Below are 24,930 nucleotides of genomic sequence, written 5' to 3'. Positions count from 1 at the left end.
AGTGCTCACTCAGTCCACACGTTTTGAGAAAGTTAAAAATGTAAATATCTTACGATTTGTAGCACCTAAGACACTCGAAAGTACTTCAACATTTAGTAAAAATTTTTACTAAATATCCACCATCTAATATTTTATATTCGTTGTCTGGTTTTAAAGATATTCAGACATAACTTTTCTCATACAAATGTATCAAGTAGGGTGACCACACTATGTCGGCTCCTGATTTTCCCCACCTTCCCATTGTCATATTGAGATTGGGGAGTTTCGTTCGTTCAATTTTGATAATATTAAACTAATACCATATTAATTCTCCATCTGCAAACTGTTTTTAGGTTATGTTCTTGGCCTAGTGATGATGTGTATTGTGTAATTTTTATCGACGTCAGGATAATAACCATATCGACATGCATGCATTAAAAAGGACATGAATAATAATTGGTAAGAAACAAAGAATATAATACTTCACTAGTAAGAAACCAGAACCTGGTAATCTAATCGCGCTAACAGATGAGCGTACCGGATTTGTAAGTGGGAGGGAGAAATAGTTATTCTTTTCTCGCTCCCACTTACAAATCCGGTAAACTATTATCAAAATTGAACGAAACTCCCCAAGCTCAATATGACAATGGGAAGGTGGGGAAAATCAGGAGCCGATATAGTGTGGTCACCCTACTTGATACATTTGTATGAGAAAAGTTATGTCTGAATATCTTTAAAACCAGACAACGAATATAAAATATTAGATGGTGGATATTTAGTAAAAATTTTTACTAAATGTTGAAGTACTTTCGAGTGTCTTAGGTGCTACAAATCGTAAGATATTTACATTTTTAACTTTCTCAAAACGTGTGGACTGAGTGAGCACTTACAAAAATTTATTATAAAAAAACCTGACACGTTAGTGGTTCGTTTTGTATTTTACAAATTCCCATTTCACTTTTACTAAACTATACACATATAATAGCGGTCTAAATCTTATGTTTTTCATCAAAATTCGGCTTTTCAAAAGTGTGTGGATTGAGTGAGCATAAGAAACTATTTGTAAAAAATTTAATACGTCACTAGGTGATCTAATATTTATAGAGGTAGGTTGGCCTATTTTTTACTAAATGTTAGTATATAAATATTATATGTTAAATGAATATATTCACTGTTTTCGTTGGTAGTTTGTGAGAACTGAGTGAGCACCTGTTAATGGCTGTATCTTTTGATTTATCTTTTTACAAATTCAGAGATTCGTTTTACAATTGTTTTAGAACTTTTACTAAATGATCAGCATATTTTTTTTTATTTTCGGAAGGTGCTCACTCAATCCACACACACACGAGTTACTGTCGAAGTAAAATGTGTAATCACAGTGCATAGACTGCTATCTCTTGACACAGGCTTAAAAACTTTTAAACCTTAGTTTTGACAATTTGGCCCATATTCTTATGTGTGAAAATGTCAAATATTAATATTAGCGCAATCACGCGCAATCTAGCTGAGCGTACCCCAAAGGTGTAATGCCATCTAGGCCACCGTACCTTTTTCTGTATGGTACTGAGGTACGTTTTTTTCTTAGACTAGCTGTCTATACGGAGTTACATTATGTCTGGTAATATACCAAGTATATTTATCTTGATAAATGAGCAATTACCAGACTCTGACGGCAGCTTAGTTTGGTTGTCTCTCAAGGCACAGTACAATAAAGAGTACTATCGTACAGTATGTCCACCCCCGTTCCCTGAAAGTGCTGCCCACCCCCTCTCGGTTACCTCATAGTTACCGCCTGTCAAAAATGCGAACAGTCGACCTGGGGCCCGTTTCTCGAAAGGTACAAGCCTTGTATTACAAGTGTGCGAACTGTCAAATCGTATGGGTTGTCATGGAAACACACTTGTAATACAAGAGGCTTGTACCTTTCGAGAAACGGTCATATTTCACTCATACAAGCATAGTACGCGTTCACCTACACGAGCTTAGACTGTGTGCTAGGAACGCGCCTCTTTCATATTTTGATCGCCAGTGTCCGAGGTGCTCAAGGTAAGATTTCTAGAATAAAACAAAATTCTATGCTTAGAAGGTAATTTTATTAGGTTCAGTATCCCGTCGTCTGTTTCTGTCATACAATAATGAACTTTGATATACATTTTGATAATTCCAACGCCTTATGTTAGGAAAGGCCTTTGTATTTGAAATGGAGTATAGGTAGTTGTTTGACAGGCGTATAATTTTAAATGTAAACTGTGTTTTGCTATATTTAACTATTATTTTTAACCCCCGACGCAAAAAACGACTGTCTGTCTGTGGCATCGTAGCTCCCGAACGGATGTACCAATTTCGATTTAGTTTTTTTTTTCTTTGAAAGCTGAGTTAGTCCGTGTCCACATTATCCGATCCAATATCGGATGTCGGAAGGATTTCAATGGAAAAAATCCAAGATGGCGCCTCTAATATACATATAGAATATCGGTCATACTTCCGATATCGGATCGGCTAATGTGAAAACGTACTTAGTCGGGAATGTTCTTAGGCATGTTTCATGAAAATCGGCCCACTATGTCGCGGTCGGGGGTTTTTTCAAAATTTTAATTTTGTGGGCAAGCACTAATTGCTCGCCCTTAGAGTTGGTCAAAGGCGCCTAGCCTTATCAGAGATAACATACACTAGAGAAATTTCGTCGGGCACCACGGCGGGCGGGTGGTCTAGTGGTGAAGACGTTAGCCGCGTAAGCTGAAGACCTGGGTTCGATTCTCGGCTCGGCCACCATTGGGCCTTGTCATTTTTTCTTTCGTGTATGATATCTATTTAAATTTTGTGGTTAGGTTAGTTGGTTTTTCTATATTTAAATATTATCTTCACGAATAACTAGACAGTTTCAGTTCCTGCAGCATTTCGAAGACGGTTTCCACCAGGTTGAACTTTACGTTGAAGGTCGCTCGGCGCGCGTCCGCCGAGCCGTACGACATGTTTAAAGTGAACAGGTCCGGGTAATACTGAAACCAAAAATGTCATCGTCAGGGAATTTTTTTTCCAATTTTTTTTTCAAAGTTGTCCACCCCACTTTTTTGTAATATGGTTATATTTTACGCGATTTATAGGTGCTCAGAATCGCGAGGTCTTTCGATCCTAATAGGAGAAAGAAAAATGTCCCAAGATTTCCATACATTTTTCAGTCGGTACTGTCGGTAGTGACCCTGCCTGCTGAGCCGCGGTCCTGGGTTCGAATCCCGGTAAGGGCATTTATTTGTGTGATGAGCACAGATAAGTTCCTGAGTCATGGATGTTTTCTATGTGTATAGGTATGTATTTATCTATATAATTATGTATAACGTCACCTAGCCCCCATAGTACAAGCTTTGCTTAGTTTGGGGCTGGGTTGATCTGTGTAAGGTGTCTCCGATATATTTATTTTATGTTTATTTATTTATTGAATAGTGTGAGTTCGGCAACGCGCATACACGCACATCTCTAGGGTGGCATGCGTCTATAGGCAACGGAGATTGCCTACCACCAGGCCGGGCCCTACGCTCGTTTGCCACCAACGTAGTGTAAAATGATCTCACCCCAAGTCCAACCATGGGCTCCAGAGTCAACTCATTGCTTAGCTCGTTGCATTTCAAAATGGTCGCCTGCTTGGGGTTCGTGTACAGGAGGTTGAATTTTGCCTGAAAGTTAATTAGTTATTTGTTATACAAGGGTGCAAAGTTGTAATTTAACACACGAGAAGTAAAATACATTTGCATTCGTGTGTAACACAAAACTTTTCCCCTCAATATAGCGAGGAAACTACAACGCAAACCCACAAGTGGATAAAATGCGTTTCTACCCGCTGGTATTAAAGGACAAAACACGTGTTCCGAGCTAGTGAGGGGAAATAGTTATTTGTTATACAAGGGGGCAAAGTTGTATTTTAACGCCGAGTGTGGAGTTGAAAAACGAGCAAGTGAAAGGATTCTATAGTTGAACCACGAGCGAAGCGAGTGGTTCGAGAATAGAATCCTGAACTTGCGAGTTTTTTACACACGAGAAGTAATAGTTATTTGTTATACAAGGGGGCAAAGTTGTATTTTAACGCCAAGTGTGGAATTGAAAAACGAGCAAGTGAAAGGAGTCTATAGTTGAACTACGAGCGAAGCGAGTGGTTCGAAAATAGAATCCTGAGCTTGCGAGTTTTTCAACAAACGAGAAGTAAAATACATTTGCACTCGTGTGTAACACAAAACTTTTCCCCTCGCTATAGCGAGGAAACTACAATGCAAAAAACGCGTTTATCACTGCTTCCGGTAGTTCCACAGGTGGTAAATCATCGTCATCACTAGATTCACTCACTTTTATCAATTTTAAAGCAGAAAAAATTACTATATTCAAGGTCAAATTAGTTTATCCACTAGTGTATAAAATGCGTTTTTACCCGCTGGTATTAAAGGACAAAACACGTGTTTCCGAGCTAGTGAGGGGAAAAATAAATTATATAAAGGCCAATTTACGGGTCCCCCATATCTAGCGTCTCGCGAGCGTAGCGTCGGGCCAACTGTATGGCGAAGCCTGATGCCGCGTCGGCGCGACGTCGGCGCGACGTCGACGCGGTGTCTTTTTCCATACAGTTGGCCCGACGCTACGCTCGCGAGACGCTAGATGTGGGAGGACCCTACATGGTGTGAGAACTCGCATGCGAGTTTCATTATATACATACTAGCTTTCGCGGCTTTGCTAGCGTTAGAACGAGACAAAAAGCCTATGTCACTCTCCATCCCTTCAACTATCTCCATTTAAAAAATCATGTCAATTCGTCGCTCCGTTTTGCCGTGAAAGACGGACAAACAAACTGACACACACACTTTCCCATTTATAATATTAGTACGGATGCATATTAGACTGCGGGCCATACGAAAATATATTGGTAATCATCGCTCTCCCCGTGCGATATCTCATAGATTGGTTGAAGACCATGAATAATGAACCTTCGTGAAAGTCAGCTGTCATTTCGTCCGTGTGGTGACGGGTTAAGAATTTCACCACCCCCTTTCTTCCTGTGGGTGTCGTAGAAGTCGACTGTTATATAGGTTAAATTGTGGCGTAGACGAGAGGCTGGGAACCTGTCATTGTATGTTACAATTTATCATTCAACCACTTCTTTGCCAAGAGTGGCACTGAAACTTGGGAGCAGTTTCATATGCTCTGCTTCCCTGTTTTGGTAATACAGCGTGAGTTTATGTCTCATTGGACCTACCTCTCGTTTCTTGTCAACGGCCTCTCTCAGTTGCATGACTATGTTTCTACTGCCAGCGCCGACGTTCCATCTAAAGAAACATAATTTTATATAAATATTTAACTACTTAATTAAAATAACTATGATGTGTGTATCAACTTATTACACACGCATACAGAGACGTCACAGACAGATCCGGCGGGCGACTTTGTTAACCCACGACGCAAAAACGACGGGGTGTTAGTATAAGTTTGTCTGTTTGTCTGTCTAGGTCAGTTGCCTTCGAGGGAAGCCAGTCCTGTCAAACTAGTGTAACTTGACAGACGTTCAGATGTACTCTGTGAGTAATCACTGGTCAAACTATACAATGTGAAAGCAATAAAATAAATAAATAAATAAATATTATGGGACATTCTTACACAGATTGACTGAGGCCCACGGTAAGCTCAAGATGGCTTGTATTGTGGGTACTCAGACAACGATATATATAATATATAAATACTTATATACATAGAAAACATCCATGACTCAGGAACAAATATCGGTGCTCATCACACAAATAAATGCCCTTACCGGGATTCGAACCCGGGACCGCGGCGCAGCAGGCAGGGTCACTACCGACTGGCAATGTCTGTCTGTTTGTCTGTCTGTCTGTCTGTCTGTCTGTGGCATTGTAGCTCTCGAACTGATGAACCTGTTTTGATTTAGTTTTTTTTGTCTGAAAGCTGAGTTAGTCAGGAGTGTTTCATGAAAATCGGTCCATTATGTCGCGGTTGGGGGTTTTTCAAAATTTTAATTTTGTGGTTAGCTTTCAAACAAAAAAAAACTAAATCGAAATGACATACAGACAAACAGACAGACAGACACGTCAAACATAACACCCCGTCGTTTTTGCGTCGGGGGTTAAAATGGAAGGCATACAGACCGATTTTGACGACCGGTCTGGCATAGCGCGTAGTGACCTTGCCTGCTAAGCTGCGGTTCTGGGTTCGAATCCCGGTAAGGGCATTTTATTTGTGTGATGAGCACAGATATTTGTTCCTGAGTCATGGATGTTTTCTATGTATATACGTATTTGTATATTATATATATCGTTGTCTGAGTACCCACAACACAAGCCTTCTTGAGCTTACCGTGGGACTCAAGTCAATCTGTGTAAGAATGTCCAATAATATTTATTTATTTATGATCATACTAGCTTTTGCCCGCGGTTTCGCTCGCGTTAGAAAGAGACAAAAGTAGCCTATGTCACTCTCCATCCCTTCAACTATCTTCACCTAAAAATCACGTCGATTCGTCGCTCCGTTTTGCCGTGAAACGGTCAAACAAACAGGCTCACTTTCCCATTTATAATATTAGTATGGATAAGGTACTAAAGTAAAGTCGCCTCCGATGGTATGGCCACATACGCCGCAGACCGGTAGACTACGTCGGAAACAGATGCCTCAACCTCATCGTCCAAGGCCCTAGGTCACGCGGCCGCGGTAGGCCTAAGAAGCGCTGGCTGGACGTCGTGACAGCGGACATGGAAGAGAACAATCTTTCACCTCAGGATGCCGAAGACCGGGCAAAGTGGAGAAGGCTGAGCAGGAAAGCGGACCCTGGCGCTAGGCCGGGAAAACGCTAGGTTGAAGAAGAAGAAGAAGTATGGATAAGGTACCTGCTCCACTGAAAGTTGTAAGCCCTGGACAGCATAGCCATGGCGTGGTAAACGTGCCTCTCAATCACCCACTCTTTCGGACATGTGCCTTCTAAGTGGTTGTGTCCGTCGAAATCCGGGAAAAAGTCACAGGCCGCGGCGCGCATCACCTGAAGCACAGTATTATTAAAGAGTACTATCGTACAGTATGGCCACTCTCGGTTACCTGACAGTTACCGCCTGTCAAAAACGCGAACAGTCGACTTGTCATATCTCACTCATACAAGAATGGTACGCGTTCACGTTACACGAGCTTACTGTGTGCTAGGAACGCGCCTCTTTCATATATTTAATCGCCAGTGTCCGAGGTGTGCCTGAAGTACAGTAACAGATATTAGCACAGAATATATAATAGTACAAGTACAGAAGGCCCACTGCTTTGATGTTCACGAAATGCCGCCATTTTAAATGCCTACAAAAAAAATAATTTTTCCCCTCACTAGCTCGGAAACACGTGATTTATCCTTTAATACCAGCGGGTAAAAACGCATTTTATCCACTAGTGGGTAAAGTAACTTGACCTTGAATAAAGTCAAATTAACTGCTTTAAAATTGATAAAAGTAGGTGAATCTAGTAATAAAGATGATTTACCACCTGTGGAACTACTGGAAGCAGTGATAAACACATTTTTTTGCGTTGTAGTTTCCTCGCTATAGTGAGGGGAAAAGTTTTGTGTTACACTCGGGTGCAAATGTATTTTACTTCTCGTGTGTTAAAAAACTCGCAAGTTCAGGATTCTATTCTCGAACCACTCGCTTTGCTCGTGGTTCAACTATAGAATCCTTTCACTTGCTCGTTTTTCAATTCCACACTCGGCGTTAAAATACAACTTTGCCCCCTTGTATAACAAATAACTATTATTGTTCTCCTAGTGAGTATTATATTCTTTAGTCACTATGCTCCCTAATACCAAAGACATATATAACTCCGTATAGACAGATAAAGTCTAAGAAAAAAACGTACCTCAGTACCATACAGAAAAAGGTACGGTGACCTAGATGGCATTACACCTTTGGGGTACGCTCAGCTAGATGGCGCTAATATTAATATTTGACATTTTAACACATATCAAGCTAAGAATATGGGCCAAAATTTTCAAAACTGAGGTTCAAAAGTTTTAAGCATGTGTCAAGAGATGGCAGTCTATGCACTGTGATTACACATTTTACTCCGACAGTAACTCTGTATAATACTCGATCCTCTTTGCTAATACTAACTAGCTGGGAAAAAGGCCCTTTTACGAAATGTTGATGTGAAAAGACAGATACTCATTCATTCAATCATTCATTCAGATATACCTGAACCATCCCTTTGACCGAGAATTTCTTCCCAAAATGCTCCTTGAGCGCGCGAGTGGTCGCGTTGGCGATCCACTTCAGCTTCACGGCGTTCCCGACGCAGATCCAGGTGACGGTCACGCAGGCGCCTGTCACGGTCAGCAGTACGCCTTTCCTGTATTATTTATATAATTTAATTTGATTTTAACATATTATAGACTAGAGATGGGCCGAATATGGACTTTGCCGAATACGAATATTCGGCCGAATATTCGGTTCATCTCTTACCGAACCGAACATTCGGCCGAATATTCGGTTACGCCATATTTTTAAGGCGGATGTTAAGATTAAAACTGTTAAATGATTGACTTAATAATTATTCACAAACAACTAAAACTAAGACAAACAAAACAAACTAAAACTAAGTTTTTATGATTTAGTGGATGACTATAAAACTTCCGCAGTGTCTGAAGACGAAAGTGTTTGATCAGTGTGTGTTGCCAGTGATGACATACGGTACTGAAACGTGGTCGCTTACAATGGGCCTCATAAGAAAGCTCAAGGTCACCCAAAGGGCAATGGAGAGGGCTATGCTAGGAGTCTCTTTGCGAGATCGTATCAGAAATGAGACCATCCGCAACACAACCAAAGTAACCGATATAGCCCTCCGAATCGCTAAACTTAAGTGGCAGTGGGCGGGGCACATTGCACGTAGAACCGATGGCCGTTGGGGCGGAAAGGTTCTCGAGTGGCGACCGCGTACCGGAAGGCGAAGCGTGGGTAGGCCCCCAACAAGGTGGACTGATGACCTGGTGAAGGTCGCAGGAGTCTGCTGGATGCGGGTGGCGCAGGACAGGTCATTGTGGCAATCTTTGGGGGAGGCCTATGTCCAGCAGTGGACGTCTTTCGGCTGATGTGATGATGATGATGATGATAAAACTTAGCTAAAACAACTCTGAAATCTTCTCAACTTCGGTTTTTTTACTTTTTTAGAAAACAATACAATGGTACCTGTACCTATTTATATTTTGACGCATAGGTAATTGTGTCTTTTCAGTAGTTCCTTAGAATGCTACTAAAATAGGAGCTTATTATTATCCTATGGAATACGTAAGATCTTCATTAGTTATTTACTTTGTTTATTCGGTAAATATTCGGCAATGCAACCGAATTATTCGGCCGAATACGAACATTGAAAAACTTGCCGAATATGCCGAATACCGAATATTTACCGAATATTCGGCCCATCTCTATTATAGACTGTCAACCAAATCTTGGCACTAATAACCTAACCACAAAAAAAAAACACTCGACATAGTGGACGGATTTTCATGAAACATGGCTAAGAACCTCGGAGGAAATACAGACTGGAGTAGCCTTCATGTTGCGTCTACGTACAAATAATTCTGCCAAGATTCGCGGGAGGTGAGGAAATAACACATGTAAAGGAGTACTCACAAATGCAAAAAATATTATTGTCAATACACACGCACATTATGATAAAAAAATAACACATGCTCATTATGATGCACACAGACATATCACACATGGAAATACTTCGTAGAAACACAGTGTGTACGGACACTAAATGCGCACGTGTGTGTCTCAAACTATAGGGATGAGGCAGGCATCGATAACAGAAGTCGATAATAATTAATCAAGCAAATTATAATTTTAATGATGTCGTTGTTTTTTCTAGATCTGTTTAATGTTTGGCACTATTATAATCATATTAAGATTCACTAATGACAATCCTGGGTAGTAGGTATCACGCGGGTGGACTAGCGATGGATAATACGATTAGTAGGTAAAGAAATATTTGACATTTTGACAAAACATTAATTTATTTTTCCAGACTAACTAATCAACAACGTTTACTGCGGTTGGTGGTATTAAATCATTATAAACAAACTTGGTTAAATAAATAAACTAGAAATGGTTTAGTCTTCATTAACTGTTATCAATACTGGTTCAAAGTGAAAAGTTTATTAAGTACATGTAATAAAACTCAAATCATTCTCTTTCGGAAAATTGCAAATATATTTCAAATGAATTGTGTGATCAAGGTTTGCAAATCATACTTTTTTATCGATATTTGGTATTTTATCGTCCATGCCCACATCTCTAAGACAAGTCTCGGTCAAATTATTTTTCTAATTTTCAATTATCCTTGTCAATATTATTATATGCTCTATTCTAATTGCAATGAGGTTAATTCTTACAAAATATATAAATGAAGTCTCGTGGGGAGTGCGTCTTTTTATGAATAAATTGATATATAAATATCGACCCTATTTTAAACCACATTAGGTAACTTCTTAAACAGCAAAAACTCGAAGTCTCGTGGGGAGTGTTCGTGACGTAATTTCTACCCACCAACAAATTTCAAATCGATTGCATTCGATCACATAAATCGATATTCGATGACGTATGACAAAAATATTATCATTTAGATAATAAAAACAGTAATACAACAATATTAAAATTACTTGCAAATGGAATATTATGCCATCTTTATGCAAACTTGAGGTATTTGAGCGCTTATTACAAGTGTTCACAGCACACGCGGGCATTTTTAATTACCAGTGATATGTGTCGTGGCGATTCTGTGAATGAGCATGAATCGATTGTGAAATTGTATTTACGTGACTTTATGAACATTTGTTCAAGTTTTTTGGCAGAGGGGTAAGTAACTGAAAGGCTACTCCAGTCTATATTTCCTCCGAGCTAAGAACACTCCCTTTCATGAAACATGACGAACTCAGCTTTCAAACAAAAAAAAACTAAATCTAAATCGAACTACGGCACAAATCAAATTATTTTATTGAATATTTTTGATTTGTTCTTTTTTCCAAGTAGTCGCACTTATCCCAGTCACCCCCACCCCAGCCCTCTTGCCCTTATCCCAGTCACTTGGGGTCGGCGCAGCATGTCTTTCTCTTCCATACATCTCTGTCACTCGTCATCTCATCATTAACTTGTTTTAGTTCCATATCATGTCTCACACAGTCCATCCACCTCTTCTTCGGTTTTCCCCTCCCGTTACTTCCACCACCTTCCACATTCATTCGTAATACCTTTCTCGTCACATGCCTTTCATCCCTCTGCATTACATGTCCATACCATGCTAGTCGATGCGCCAAGTAGTCGCACTACTATAAGTATATAAATTATAAATTGAAATAGATATCATACACGAAAGAAAAAACGGCAAGGCCCACTGGTGGCCGAGCCAGGAATCGAACCCGGGTGTTCAGCTTACGCGGATAACGTCTTTGCCACTCTCTCTAGTGGTAAAGACGTGTGGTGACTGTGGTGTATGATATCTATTTCAATTTACAAATCTAAATCGGTTCTACGATGGAGCTACGATGCCACAGACAGACACACACACACAGACAGACAGACAAACAGACAGACACACACGTTAAACTTATAACACCCCGCCGTTTTTGCGTTGGGGGTTAAAAATAACAGAACGTCCTAAGTAAATTGTGTCGCTTAACTTCGAAAGATTCTCCAAGATTTTTTATGTATATTCCACCCTAAAGCAGAATGCGTAAAGCGACACAATCAAGCGCATAAGAAATAACATCATTAAGCTAGGAACACACTACGCGGACGTCCGTCGTGAATCGACCGCGGACGGGAATCTGGACAATGGAAATACACGTAGCCGTGCAAACTATCGGTCGACGGACGTGGACGTGGCCTTGAGCGCGTGGACGTCCGATCGAAATCTGGCTCGCCGGATGTTTTGTTCCGTGCACACTGATCGGTCGCGGTCGCGGTCGTTTTACGACGGACGTCCGCGTAGTATGTTCCTAGCTTTATCCTCATAATAAACATGAATGTGGATTTAATCCTTACCCGTTAGGATCAGGTCTCATGTCCCATCCCTGGTACGGCATGTTACTGTATCGTAGCGTGGCTATCCCGATCGGCCCTGCCAACAAATTGTATCAGCTGTTTTTTTTTTTTTTTTTTTAGTATAGATAGGTAGACGTTTGACCACGATCACACCTGATGGTAAGTGATGATGCGGTCTACGGTGGAGCACGCTTACCTATGAGATACCTATTTACTCTTGCTTTAAAGAGACCTGGATTGTACTCGTGCGGAAACACAGACTTAGGCAGGGCATTCCACTCCTTGGCGGTTCGCAAAAGAAATGTTGAAGCGAAACGCTTAGTGCGTATTTTTGGAATACTGACCATGAAGCGATGCCGCATTGCCGATTGTCTAGTGGTCCTATGGTGAAATGGGGACGGAGGAACAAGGTTATACAGTTCCTGTAATGTGTTTAATATGTTTAATTACAGATGTAGTGCGAGCGAGAAGAGTTTCCTTCTGAAACGTTCGTATTTGTCATGCTAGTTCAGTCAATGTCAGTACATCTTGTACTGAGACTGACTGAAATAGCATGACACGTTCGTACGTTTCCGTAACAATTCGAAGGCAAATCTTTTCGCACTAATACATCTGTAATTCTCTTCTGTGTACGATTCGTCTTTGGGGGGGTTTGGTCCTTTGCATCTACACTTGTACTATTGTTCAATTATTGAATACTAACGTCCTGTCACATGAAGTCACACCTCGGACACTGGCGATCAAATATATGAATAAGACTGGCGATCAAATAATGATAGGGATAAAAGGAAGTCCACTGTTGTATATTAAGTTTGTAATGTTTATATATTGTACATTTTGTACTCTGTTACTATTATACAGTATGTAAACTAACGAAAACCATTTACTGTAACCCGTAAATGTCCAGGTGATACTGAGAAACTTTTACTATGGGACCAACACCCAAAACGCGAAATTAGTTATTTGTTTTACAAGGGGGCAAAGTAGTTGTTTAACCGCACGTGCCAATATTGATACCCGAGTAAGCGAAAGATTCCAATATTGAACCGCGAGCGTAGCGAGTGGTTCAAAAAGTGGAATCCCTCGAAACAAGCACAATATGACAAAGATATAAACACAAGTATTTCCTGTTATAATTCAATAAACACAGACGTTTAAGCTTCATACAGACATGCATCGTAGAGTATTTTAAGTAATTTTCTAAACTAAAAAATCGGTATATTATTTTAATACATCTACAAATTAAGTCGTTTTCAGAAATTAATTTTTCACCACACCAACTGGTAAAGGATTTCTTTGCTATTCGAAAACAGATAGCAAAATTGCATTTTATCCACAAGGGGGCAAAGTAATTTCATACGAATTTTAACTCGATGTCTTAATCTGGCTGCTAGATTTTACCTATAAATGATGATTTTGAATCATAAATATTGAATAAATTGATAGATTTCATTTATTTTGATGTTTTATAGTCAGTATTTTGTTCGTGTTGGTGTGGTGAAAAATTTTGTGTTTCACTCGGTGGCAAAGTTTGTTTAACCTTCGTGCCTTGATACCCTCGCAACGCTCAAGATTCCACTTTTTGAACCACTCGCTACGCTCGCGGTTCAATTTTGGAATCTTTCGCTTACTCGGGGATCAATATTGACACGTGCGGTTAAACAACTACTTTGCCCCCTTGTAAAACAAATAACTATAGTTAGACAATAATAATATAATCGGTTGGCAACAGTGTTATTATTTTGAAAACAGGTAGGAGTAGAATTATGAGAGTAACACATTAAGTACATCAACAAAAAACGCGATAAGAGTATTAAATAACCATCAACCTTTCGTAAATGATTAATCTTATTTAGTGTAGAACGTAATTCAAATTGTCATTTTATTTTTGATATGTCGTCTACGCGGGATGTGTAATACCTTAGAGTTATCATTTTTGCGTAAAAATATTTTGCAATCGTTAAGCCAAATATATTTGTAACCCATTTCACGACCCATCTTGCGAGCTTGGCTGTATAATATTTTGTTTTGAGGTGCTAGGTGGTCGTTGACGAACACCGGCCGGGCGGGGCCGTTCAGACCCAGGTCGGCGGTGGTGAGGCCGCGGCGGGCCCGCACGCTCGCCAGAAGGTCGTTCTTGCGCTTTCGTTGGGTGAACCTAACAATGATATTTGGGGTGTCGGAGGATAGTTTCGATGCATCGTTGCTGTCCGGATTTTGGTTTTGCTGCGGGTACCGCCGGACGCGATGTATGTAGTCGACATCGTTCGGGGACAGGGAAAAGTTTACTTTTGACGCGATAGCATTCAGTATGTTATATAGATTTTCACCTTTATTGAAAGTTACGCCAGAAATCTCAAGGTTATTTAAGCGACCTTGTTGTTCTTTCGTACGCAGCTGGTCTGTTAACGAGCTAATGTTAACTTTAGCATCTGAGAGGTCCTTTTCTAGAGTTGATAACTTCGTTTTTGTTTCGACATCAAGGTTTAATAGCTTAGTAACGTCACTTTTTATGCTTGCGCACTCTTGCGAATACTTATTTGTAGTTTTTTCGAATCCAGATAACTGTTTTTTAACCTCGCTAAACTCCTCGCGCAGGCTACTAAAGTCGGTACTTTGTTCTTTCAACATATTCTTGAATGATTCTGTCATTTCTTGCTTAAATTCTTTCAGCATGTTTTTCATATCCTGACGATAAGAGCGCAAGCCGTCGTGAAACTCTGTACGAAATTCCGTAATTTCGTTAACTGGCGATTCTGGCGTTTTTCGTTTCCTGAGAGTAACACCTGACGTACTTTGCAGAACGGCGTCGTGAAGGACAGAGAGATCAGACTGAGATCCTGCAGGACTACCCATTTTTCTATATATTTTTAACCGAAGTCCGTACGGTCACTATTACGTACACAAACGGCTGGTCTAATTAGGTATTATTACTCGCCGATAATTCACTACTACACAAAGTTCGTACAATAGTTATCTCTGTTTACGGCACGAAGCACCAGAGTAAGCAGGACGAGAAATCACAGTCGTTTCACACCGCAGGTAGTTGGAATCGGTACCGTAAAATACAAAATTGTTTTTAATAAATAGTTGTCACGCGAATGTAGACACTATGATTATGAATTGTAGGTGTATTTTTAAGTGGTAGGGTAAACGAATCACTCGAGCTAACATTGACACAGGTCCGATAGTCAACAGGCTCAAGAGCGAACTGTCATCTTAAGGTTGCAAACAATGGTCTCTTACAGCATAAAGTGGTGTGGCAAATCTTCTAACACTTCCACATATAAAAAAAGATGGAATAACATTCCACAGTTGAGTCAAATTAATTATTTTGTTGAATATTGTTTATTATCCGCGGAGTTCATTTATACTGGTCAATATGGTTGTACTGAGCGGCGCTGAGGCGCGTCCATCCCTTTTTGCCTAGTTAACAATGCGATATGCTATCCCTTTCACATACGACTAGGGATGGGGCCATGTTAGTTTATGTCTGTTGCGGGAACTTCGTACTACCGTTCGCACCATGTGCTACCATTTTATGAAATATAAAAAAAGCAGATTTGTAATTGTGAATAATTATCTAGAGTCTGTAGTGTTATTTAGTTGATTGATTAGTTTCGAATATTTAGTTGGTAATTACAATTGGTGTGTGTTATATAGTAAACGTAAGTAAAAAATTAAAAATGCACAGTTTAGTTATTAGGTTAGTAGAATGATTTTTATTGAGGTGCTATCACAATCATCATCCTCCTTGCGTTATCCCGGCATCGGCATTCGCCACGGCTCATGGGAGCCTGGGGTCCGCTTTGGCAACTAATCCCATGATTTGGCGTAGGCACTAGTTTTACGAAAGCGACTACCATCTGACCTTCCAACCCGAAGCCCAATCGGTTAAAAATATCTGCTTTAAAAGTCGCATGATTTCACCCGAATATACTAACATTGCAAGTTAAATAAAACTTTATAACTAAAAGAAATATAAATAAGTTAGGAAACCTGCTATAATATTATAATTTGTTGCAAAACAAATTCACCACAGTACTGGTACCGGTACCATTGTCTATAATATACAGTCATGTCCCATTCCCATCCCTACGGCTACGCGTGAAGGCACCGTGAAGGTGCGCCATTATTTGAAACGACCAATGGCAGCACCAAGGCAGCACCGTGCGCTCCCGCCTCACCCCGCAAGGATTGGTGATTTGCGTCTCGAACAATATCGCTTGCATTAGGCTTCTAGTGGGGTGTTCTGTGACACAGACAGACACACACGTCAAACTTATAACACCCCGTCGTACATACATACATATTTATACCGGGTGCCCGGTAATTAATGGACAACCTTTTAACCACCAAGAGGGCACCTTATACTGGTCCAGAAAATCGACTTTAAGGTTTAGTAAAAGTCACCTGGTTTTCGAGATTTTCACACTTTTTAAAATTTTAGGTAGTATTAAAATTTTAAAAATTGTGAAAATCTCGAAAACCAGGCGACTTTTACTAAACCTTAATGTCGTTTTTCACGTCGGACCAGTATCAGGTGCCCTCTTGGTGGTTAAAAGGCATATCGTCTGGTTTTCGAGATTTTCACACTTTTTAAAATTTTAATACTACCTAAAATTTTAAAAAGTGTGAAAATCTCGAAAACCAGGCGACTTTTACTAAACCTTAATGTCATAGCTGGGCACCGTTAATCAAATAGTTAACTTCGATAATCGTTAATCCGTTACTTAAAAAGTTAACTTCGTTAATCGTTAAAGCGATACATTTCGGTAGATTTAACGGAAGTTAAAGTTAATCGATAATCCGTTAACACGTCATAAAAATAGGACTTCACTGTAGGTATTATGTATTTGTATTTACTAAGTATCCACCAAAAACCATTAAACGTGACGCCAATCGGTAAAAAACCGAAATGTAATAATTACGGTCTCTTCGGGCCTCTTCTTACCGCCCTTGGTTAGCTAAATCCTAGGTTTTACTTCGGATCGGTAATTATTGGGTCATTCATGCGGTCGCAATCGTGGTGCGTCGGTTCTTCAGATTGAGGTTTGAGACGACAACTCGATGCTGTGGGTCACGATAACTTGGTTGCGCGATTTGTCTGTCATGTCATGCCTGATGATTGCACTCTATTCCCAGATTAGTGATCGATATAGCACGTCTAATAAGATTTAGAAGATCTCGAATAAGTGATCCAAAGTCGCCAATTGGTCTTTAGACTGTTTATAACCGACGGATCTGCTTTTACCGATAAATCCTAGGTTTTGCCGTACTACGGGCTTTTACAGTAGCAGTCAGGACGTGGTTTTCGCGGCGCAGCGAGCCGCTTGGGGTGCTGGATTAACGATTAACGGACTCGATGAAATTTAACGGAAGTTAACGAATCCGTTAACATTTTTTAAAGTTAACTTAAAAGTTAATCCGTTAACCGAAATGTTAACTTCGTTAATTAACGATTAACGGATTAACGAGTTAATGCCCAGCTATGCTTAATGTCGATTTTCACGTCGGACCAGTATAAGGTGCCCTCTTGGTGGTTAAAAGGCATGTCGCCTGGTTTTCGAGATTTTCACACTTTTTAAAATTTTAATACTACCTAAAATTTTAAAAAGTGTGAAAATCTCGAAAACCAGGCGACTTTCACTAAACCTTAATGTCGATTTTCTGGACCAGTATAAGGTCCCCTCTTGGTGGTTAAAAGCTTTCGGGCTGTAAATACACTAAAAGTTCAAAAGTTTTTTACTTCTGAATCGAGAGATGGATGGGTTTTATTATTATATTATTAGTTAACTATTATAAATTTCGTTTTTTGAGTAGCTAATAAAAGTTAAATTTAATAATTCTGTCTGTGTACGTAATATAAGCAATTGCTATTATTTACGGAAATTAAGTTAAATAATATTGCGATGTAGGAATACAATGCATATGCAAGTTAAATATTATGTGGAATCTAATTAAATGCTGCTTGATGACGAAATAGTAATATGGTTAAAAGTACGGCACGTTTTAATTATAATAATATTTTCTAGCTCAATATTAATTAAGTAAATCATTCGATCTCTACTTTGCATTCAGTAATTCAAATTGGTAAACTTAACAAATGATTTCGTGCACTTGGATACAACATTCGTCATAGCGTACAGGTGGGCCGTGTCATCCGCGACACGTGTTCACATATAAGGGATCGGTATGTAGCTTCTGTTATTACGTCTCGAATTTCAGTTTCAACATAATGCATTATTAATGTATTGTGCAATAATTTAGATTAATCAGCAATTCCCGGCAACTTTGTACATAGCCACGTCAGCAAATTTTAATTGATCCTATTTCGTTACCAACATTTAGTAATATAAGTCGACTTTCGTAAGATATATACGGTTTAATTGTTATAATTAAGAAAATACAGATACTAGATAACCTTAATGACGAAATAAAACTTAATAAAATCTCAATTCATCAACCAAATCTTGGTAACAAAATAGGAATTAATAAAAACAAATTTAATTTTTTCCTTAATTTTTGTACAAACTTTTCGAGAACTGCTGTACTTCAAATTTATCGTATTTAACTTGGCAATTGCATATAATTATTATCTTACCGACTTTTGACCATATTAAACTGAAAATTAGTATTTAGAACTAGATTGTTAAGAAATAATAATGTACTTGAATGTTTCAGATTTTTTTTTCTCTCGGAATTGACTATAATATGTTTTACGGATTTAACAATGTGTGGAAAATAAATATATTTGAGATCTATGAGATAAAAAGTTGGATTATTTTTAAATTGGTGTAAAATGGATATGGAATTTGTTGGTATATGAAATGTTTTTGTTATTTAGGTATAGGAGTGTTCAAGTTTTGTTTTATTTTGCGACGGATTTTATGGCTAGAGGTTTTATTAATGTTGGTAATTGTATGTACTTATAAGTAAAGGGTGGAATAGAAAAGAATGGTTTGTGTTTTGAAATTAGGTATGTGTGCGAGATTTTGGAAGTCGAGTAAACTGAAGCAGGTAAGTTTTTCAAAGAGCGACTGGTCTGATCAACCAAAGGTTGTTGAAATTCTTATTTGTTGAAGTTTTATGGTGTTGGTTTAATTGTGGTTGGTAATTGAATGTTTTTTAATGAGTGTTACTGAATCGTTATACCTACTTATAAATATGCCTATCGTATCATCGGCAGCCCGAGAGGGGTCATGAGCGATATGGTATAGCAAGGGTACGCCAGGGTACAAGGCAGGTAGGGAATCCTTGGAGATCTGATCATGATTTGATCGAGCATCAATCGTGAAGACTCCTTGGACACATGGAAGGTTATTATGAAAGGACGTGTTAAAAGAACTGCCTGTGTGAGTAAATATATTGTATGTGTGCGCGCTTAAAAATAAATATCCTTGTATCCTGAGCAAATAAATAAATATATAGTAAGGTCGGCCGGCCAGGTAAGTAAATGCGTTGTGTACCCTTGCCATAAAAAAGAGAAGCACGCTTTAGATGCACAAGTAAATACAGTGTTATTATTATGATAAAAATAAAGTTAAGACGTCTATGAATGAAAGTAAGACTTGCAAGTAAATAATGAGATAGGTAAATATGACCCAAGGTACCCTAGATTGGAAGTTCATACTCGTACTGTACGTACTATCTATTTGGATTTGAATTGTATCGACGGATACTTATTTGACTGTGGATTATTTTTTTTAATGTTATCTACTTAGTCTAGTTTTAAGGTTTGTGTTAAGTCTTTGATGTTGTATGCACTTTGTATTCTGGTTATTTTTATACAAATATGTATAATTGTTTATTAAACGATTCGTCATCAAAGCAAGCATAGAAGAAGTTGGTAATAATTATTGTATGGTGCCCTGAATGTATAATGGTGTGTTTATTTTAGACAAATTTTATAAGTAAAACTTATAATTTTCATTTACCTATTGTATAAGTATCTCTTTAAAATTATTTTTTTATTCGTCAAATATTCTTTCTTTGAACTTCAAAGTATTTTTACTGTATACCTAATACCTATCTGTGTAAAAAAAAATGATTTAATTTTGTATAAGATATACATTCCCTGAGAGCTTTTGCTTACATAAGATACCTTTCCATACTTTTTTTTTTTAAATTTGTGTAATTCTTTTTTTTGATATTTAAAAAAAATATATTCCTCATAGTATAGGACAATATTTTTTTTTCTCTGAGGGGGAAGGTGTAGTGTGTGTACCACACCTTACCCACACATGTGCAAAGCTTAGTATATATTGGCATGTACTTGTTATTTAAGACACATTAAACGTATACTCCATACGAAGTAGTTATCATTTACGCTCGACATCACAGTCTATGCACTGTGACTACACATTTTACTTTGACAGTAACTCTCTACATACTTATATATGTACTCGACCCTTTTTGCTATGCCAAGTACCTATGGCCACAAGATTGTCTTACAATCTGAAAATCAAAGGCAACTTACATAACACTCCAGTCCGGAACTGGACAGTGAGTTTATCCTCGTTGAACTTATAGTCATTAATGTAGTTCGTTGTCCAGAGTTTCCTGTTCTCCTGCCATTGGCAGATGACGGGCGGCTCTGACCACATCATGTCTTGGGGCAATCTGTGGACAGCAGATACTATATTATTATTATTATAAATGGGCTTACTCTTGGCCGCAGACTAGCCAAAGGCAAAGACGTGGCCTACGATGGAGTGAGCTCGCCCAGAAGATGCCTGTTCACTCGATTTGAAGGTTGCTGGGTTATATGAGCTCGGAAATATAGCCGCCGGCAAGGAATTCCACTCCTTGGCAGTGCGCATAAGAAAAGAAGAAGCAAAGCGCTTCGTGCGGATTCGTGGAATATCTACCAAGTAAGGATGGAGACCGGCAGACCGGCATATTCAGTGACAGATATTTTTAACCCCCGACGCAAAAACGAAGGGGTGTTATAAGTTTGACGTGTCTGTCTGTCTGTCTGTCTGTTTGTCTGTCTGTCTGTGGCATCGTAGCTCCCGAACGGATGAACCGATTTTGATTTAGTTTTTTTTGTCTGAAAGCTGAGTTAGTCGGGAGTGTTCTTAGCCATGTTGTATGAAAATCGGTCCACTATGTCGCGGTCGGGGGTTTTTTCAAAATTTTAATTTTGTGGTTAGGTTATTCAGTACATATGGTGTTTTGCCACCAAGTGGATGCCAACGAAGAAGCGTGGGTGGGGCAGGTCCAGGCAAAGATGGCGAGATGACCTTGACGACTTCCTGAACAACTAGCTGGAAGTAACGGACAATCGGGAATTATGGAGAGCTGGGGGTGAGGCCTTTGCCCAGCAGTGGGACACTCCAATAGGCTAAGATAAAAAAGTGTTTTTATACTCTAAGAACAAATTAAATTATTTATTTTTATTTATTTTATTTTATTATGGCAACAAACAGTCATTACATCAAAAGATACAATAGATGGAATACATAAAAGACAAACAGTGCCGAAAATTTAACAAATAGGTATTGTTCAATAATTATAAAAGTTGATACTGAGCGGTAGAAATAGATTTTACGTGCAACCCAACCGGCAGCGTTACATTTTAACCGATAATCTTGTACCATATGTGCAAATAATAAATAAATTATAAACGCTGTCAGTTAAGCTGCCTACGGGATCCAGTAACACAGACAATATTAAATGATAATTAATTAATAACTTCAGTTATAGTAATTTGTTCTTATACCTTACGATCGATAAGTTCATTATAATTATACCTACATATATCGGTATATTACTTAGTTACTGAGTTATAGTTATTACGTTAGTGGAGATCTAGCCATTATGACTTATTGATTGGCATAATTTAACAGGCAGTTAGATATATCATTTTTAAACTTTGAAATAGATACATTAAAAGGGTTTATATGCATAAAGACATTATTATACATTTCAGGCGCGCGGGAGAGGAAACAATTTTTTGTATATTTTTTCTTCAAGTGAGGGGGTGAAAACAGATATTTTTTACGTGAGGAGCGGGCTGGTCGAGTACTGCATGAAAGTTTAATTTTTGATAGCAAAGTAGGGGAGTCGATTAGATTATTTATAATTTTAAATAAAATTGTCGCGTCAGTTAATTTGCGTCTGTTTTCTAGGGATAAGATGTTGTAGTGTTGTAGGGATTCTTGATAACTGGAGTTCTTACGAAAATTGCGATAGTTAAGAATTTTGACAAATTTTTTTTGGACCTTTTCTATTCTCGATTTATGACATTGGAAGTAAGGGCTCCATACGACACTACTAAAGTCTAATATGGATCGTACAAATGAAAAATATAAAATTTTGAGGGTTTTATTGGTTTTAAAAGGTTTACTGAGTCTATTGATTAGGCCTAGGTTTCGAAATGCTCTTTGAACTATTTTGTCTATGTGTGCATTAAAAGATACTTTGTCATCCATTATAATACCTAAATCTCTAATATTGGTCGTACGTTTAAGTGTGTCATCACAAAGGTTGTAGTTAAATATTATTGGATGTTTTTTACGGGTATAACTAATAACAGAGCACTTATCTGAATTTAAAAACAATTGATTTTGTGAACAGTATGAAGATAAGGCTCTAAGATCATCCTGCAGATCCAAACAATCTTTGACCGAGGTGACTACTTTAAATAGCTTCGTATCGTCAGCATATAATAAGTGATTTGAGTTGTTAAGTGTTGTGCCAATATCATTGATATAAACTGTAAATAAAAGAGGCCCCAAATGAGATCCCTGAGGGATACCAGAGGGCACGCTAAGATAATTAGAACAGTACCCTTTAACACATACGGCCTGACTGCGATTACGTACATATGAGTCGATCCATCTTAGAAGGCTGCCGTGCACACCGGCGTCCAAAAGCTTGTTAATAAGCAAATCGTGGTTAATTTTATCGAACGCCTTTGAAAAGTCGGTGTACACGACATCGATCTGTTGGTTTCTGTCCATGGCTTGAAGTATAAAGTCTGTAAAAGTCAACATATTAGATTCGACACTCCTACATTTGAAAAAACCGTGTTGATGTTCGGATATATGGTGTTTCAATGCTCTAAACAATTCTTCACTAACAATTTTTTCAAAAACTTTGCCTAGCACGCACAGTTTGGAGATAGGCCTATACTGATCAACGAGTGCCTTACCCTCAGTTGTTTTGGGTATGGGTGTTATTATTGAAGATTTCCATATGCACGGAAATATTCCTGTCTTTAGAGAAAATAGGAAAATATACGTAATAGGTTCAGCAAGTTCAGCTGCACATTTAGAGATTAAAAGTGGATGTATTCCATCGGAACCGGCGCCCTTATGAACGTTTACACGTCGCAACTCCCGAAGGACAATATCTTTATTCAAATTAATAGATTCTATATCTACGGCTGTTTCGGAAGTATTTGAGAAGTTTAACGTAATATTTGAATTGTTTTCTATAAATACGGAATGAAAATATCTGTTAAAAGCATTACATATATCTATACCCTCAGTTAGAACATTATTTTTATAAATCATTTTGTCAGGAATGTCATTATTCATTGTTTTATTTTTAACAAAGGCCCAAAAGTACTTAGGGTGCTCATTTATTTTTTGTTCACTAAAATCAATGTAATTATTGTAGCAATCTCGTTCCATTTTTCTAAATCTTTTTCTTAAAGTGGCATAGGTTAGGTAATCTTTTCTATTTCCGTATATTTTCCATTTCTTATGTATTTTTTGTTTTTCTTTACCTAATTTAATAAGAGGCTTAGTAAACCAGGGGGGGGGGGGTGTTTATTACTATTATTTGATATGAGTTTACAGGGAACATATTTAGCTATAAGTTCGTTAAGAGTTTTATAAAAATATGTGGTCATGTCCTCGACCAGTGACATAGATGAGAATACGGTTAACCAATCTATAATCGAAAGACCGGCGCGTATAGATTCAAAGTCTGCTTTAAAAAACATTTTTTTGTTGATTTTATTATTTATAAGTGAAGTTGGTAAGGACAAGGACAAGGCTATCTCGAGGGCTTTGTGATGAGGATCCTCAGAAACTAAAGGTGACTTGCATGTCAATACGTTACAGAATTTATTACATAGTACTAAGTCTAAAAGTTTGTTATTAGTATTAAATGAAAAGTTGTATTGGGACAGTAGGGATAAACTCATAAAATCAGATAATAGGGAGCTGTAGTAATCATTGTTGGTTGTAATGTCGATTAAGCCACTATCCTCATCGCGGAACCAAATTGCGTTAGATATATTAAAATCACCGAGTATGAGAAACAAATCGTTATTATACGTATCTAGTACTTGTTCAGCCCTAGATAAAAATGAGTTAAATTGTCGGTCGTAATTTTCACCATGCGGAATGTATGTGCATATAATATGTAGATGTGTAGGCGCGAGCGAGTCGCGCGAATCGAAGCCGGCCCGCGGCGCGACCGCCGCCGCCGCGAGCGGCAAGCTCACCCACAGCTCGTCGGCCGGCGGCGGCGCGCGCCACTCGGCTCGCTCCGACGCACACAGCTCGCGGCGCACCGCGACAGCCACACCACCACCCCGCTGGCACCCGCTAGCCTCAGCATCACGGTCGCATCTAAACACCACATAGCGGCTATCGAAATATTCAGAACTGTAAAAGGAGTCATTAAGCCATGTCTCAGTGATACATAGTATGTCGTAGTCGTTGTTTATCAAATTACATAGAAATTCATGTGACTTCGTACGCAAACCCCTCACGTTTTGGTAATAAATAGAAATATTGCTAAGACTTATAACTTTGATAGATTAATAAAAATATGCCTATTTGTTTTCCTCCCGCGCAAATTATAATTATGTGAATAAAACAGCTGTAAAACATTACTATTTTAAGAACGTAGTTATATGTATTAAGCA

At 38.5% G+C, this 24,930-nt stretch overlaps 1 protein-coding gene across 1 annotated transcript in view; it reads right to left on the bottom strand.

Moving 5' to 3' along the window:
• Positions 1-2,008: 2,008 nt before the first annotated feature.
• The window catches only part of LOC125240216 (dynein axonemal intermediate chain 7-like), a 103,130-nt gene continuing 80,208 nt past the window's right edge, over positions 2,009-24,930 (bottom strand). Inside the window, exons 19-26 of the mRNA XM_048148040.1 lie at positions 20,521-20,663; positions 12,042-12,117; positions 8,193-8,346; positions 6,855-7,003; positions 5,216-5,285; positions 3,549-3,650; positions 2,791-2,978; positions 2,009-2,569 (exon numbers count right to left, since the gene is read on the bottom strand). Of these exons, the coding sequence (XP_048003997.1) occupies positions 2,841-2,978; positions 3,549-3,650; positions 5,216-5,285; positions 6,855-7,003; positions 8,193-8,346; positions 12,042-12,117; positions 20,521-20,663 (832 nt within the window). The 3' untranslated portion in view covers positions 2,009-2,569; positions 2,791-2,840. The remainder of the gene's footprint in view (positions 2,570-2,790; positions 2,979-3,548; positions 3,651-5,215; positions 5,286-6,854; positions 7,004-8,192; positions 8,347-12,041; positions 12,118-20,520; positions 20,664-24,930) is intronic.

The sequence above is a fragment of the Leguminivora glycinivorella genome, chromosome 27 (genome assembly GCF_023078275.1).
Source record: "Leguminivora glycinivorella isolate SPB_JAAS2020 chromosome 27, LegGlyc_1.1, whole genome shotgun sequence".
NCBI lineage: Eukaryota > Metazoa > Arthropoda > Insecta > Lepidoptera > Tortricidae > Leguminivora > Leguminivora glycinivorella.
The sequence above is the reverse complement of the archived record's forward strand: the minus strand, read 5'-3'. Positions and strand labels throughout refer to the sequence as shown.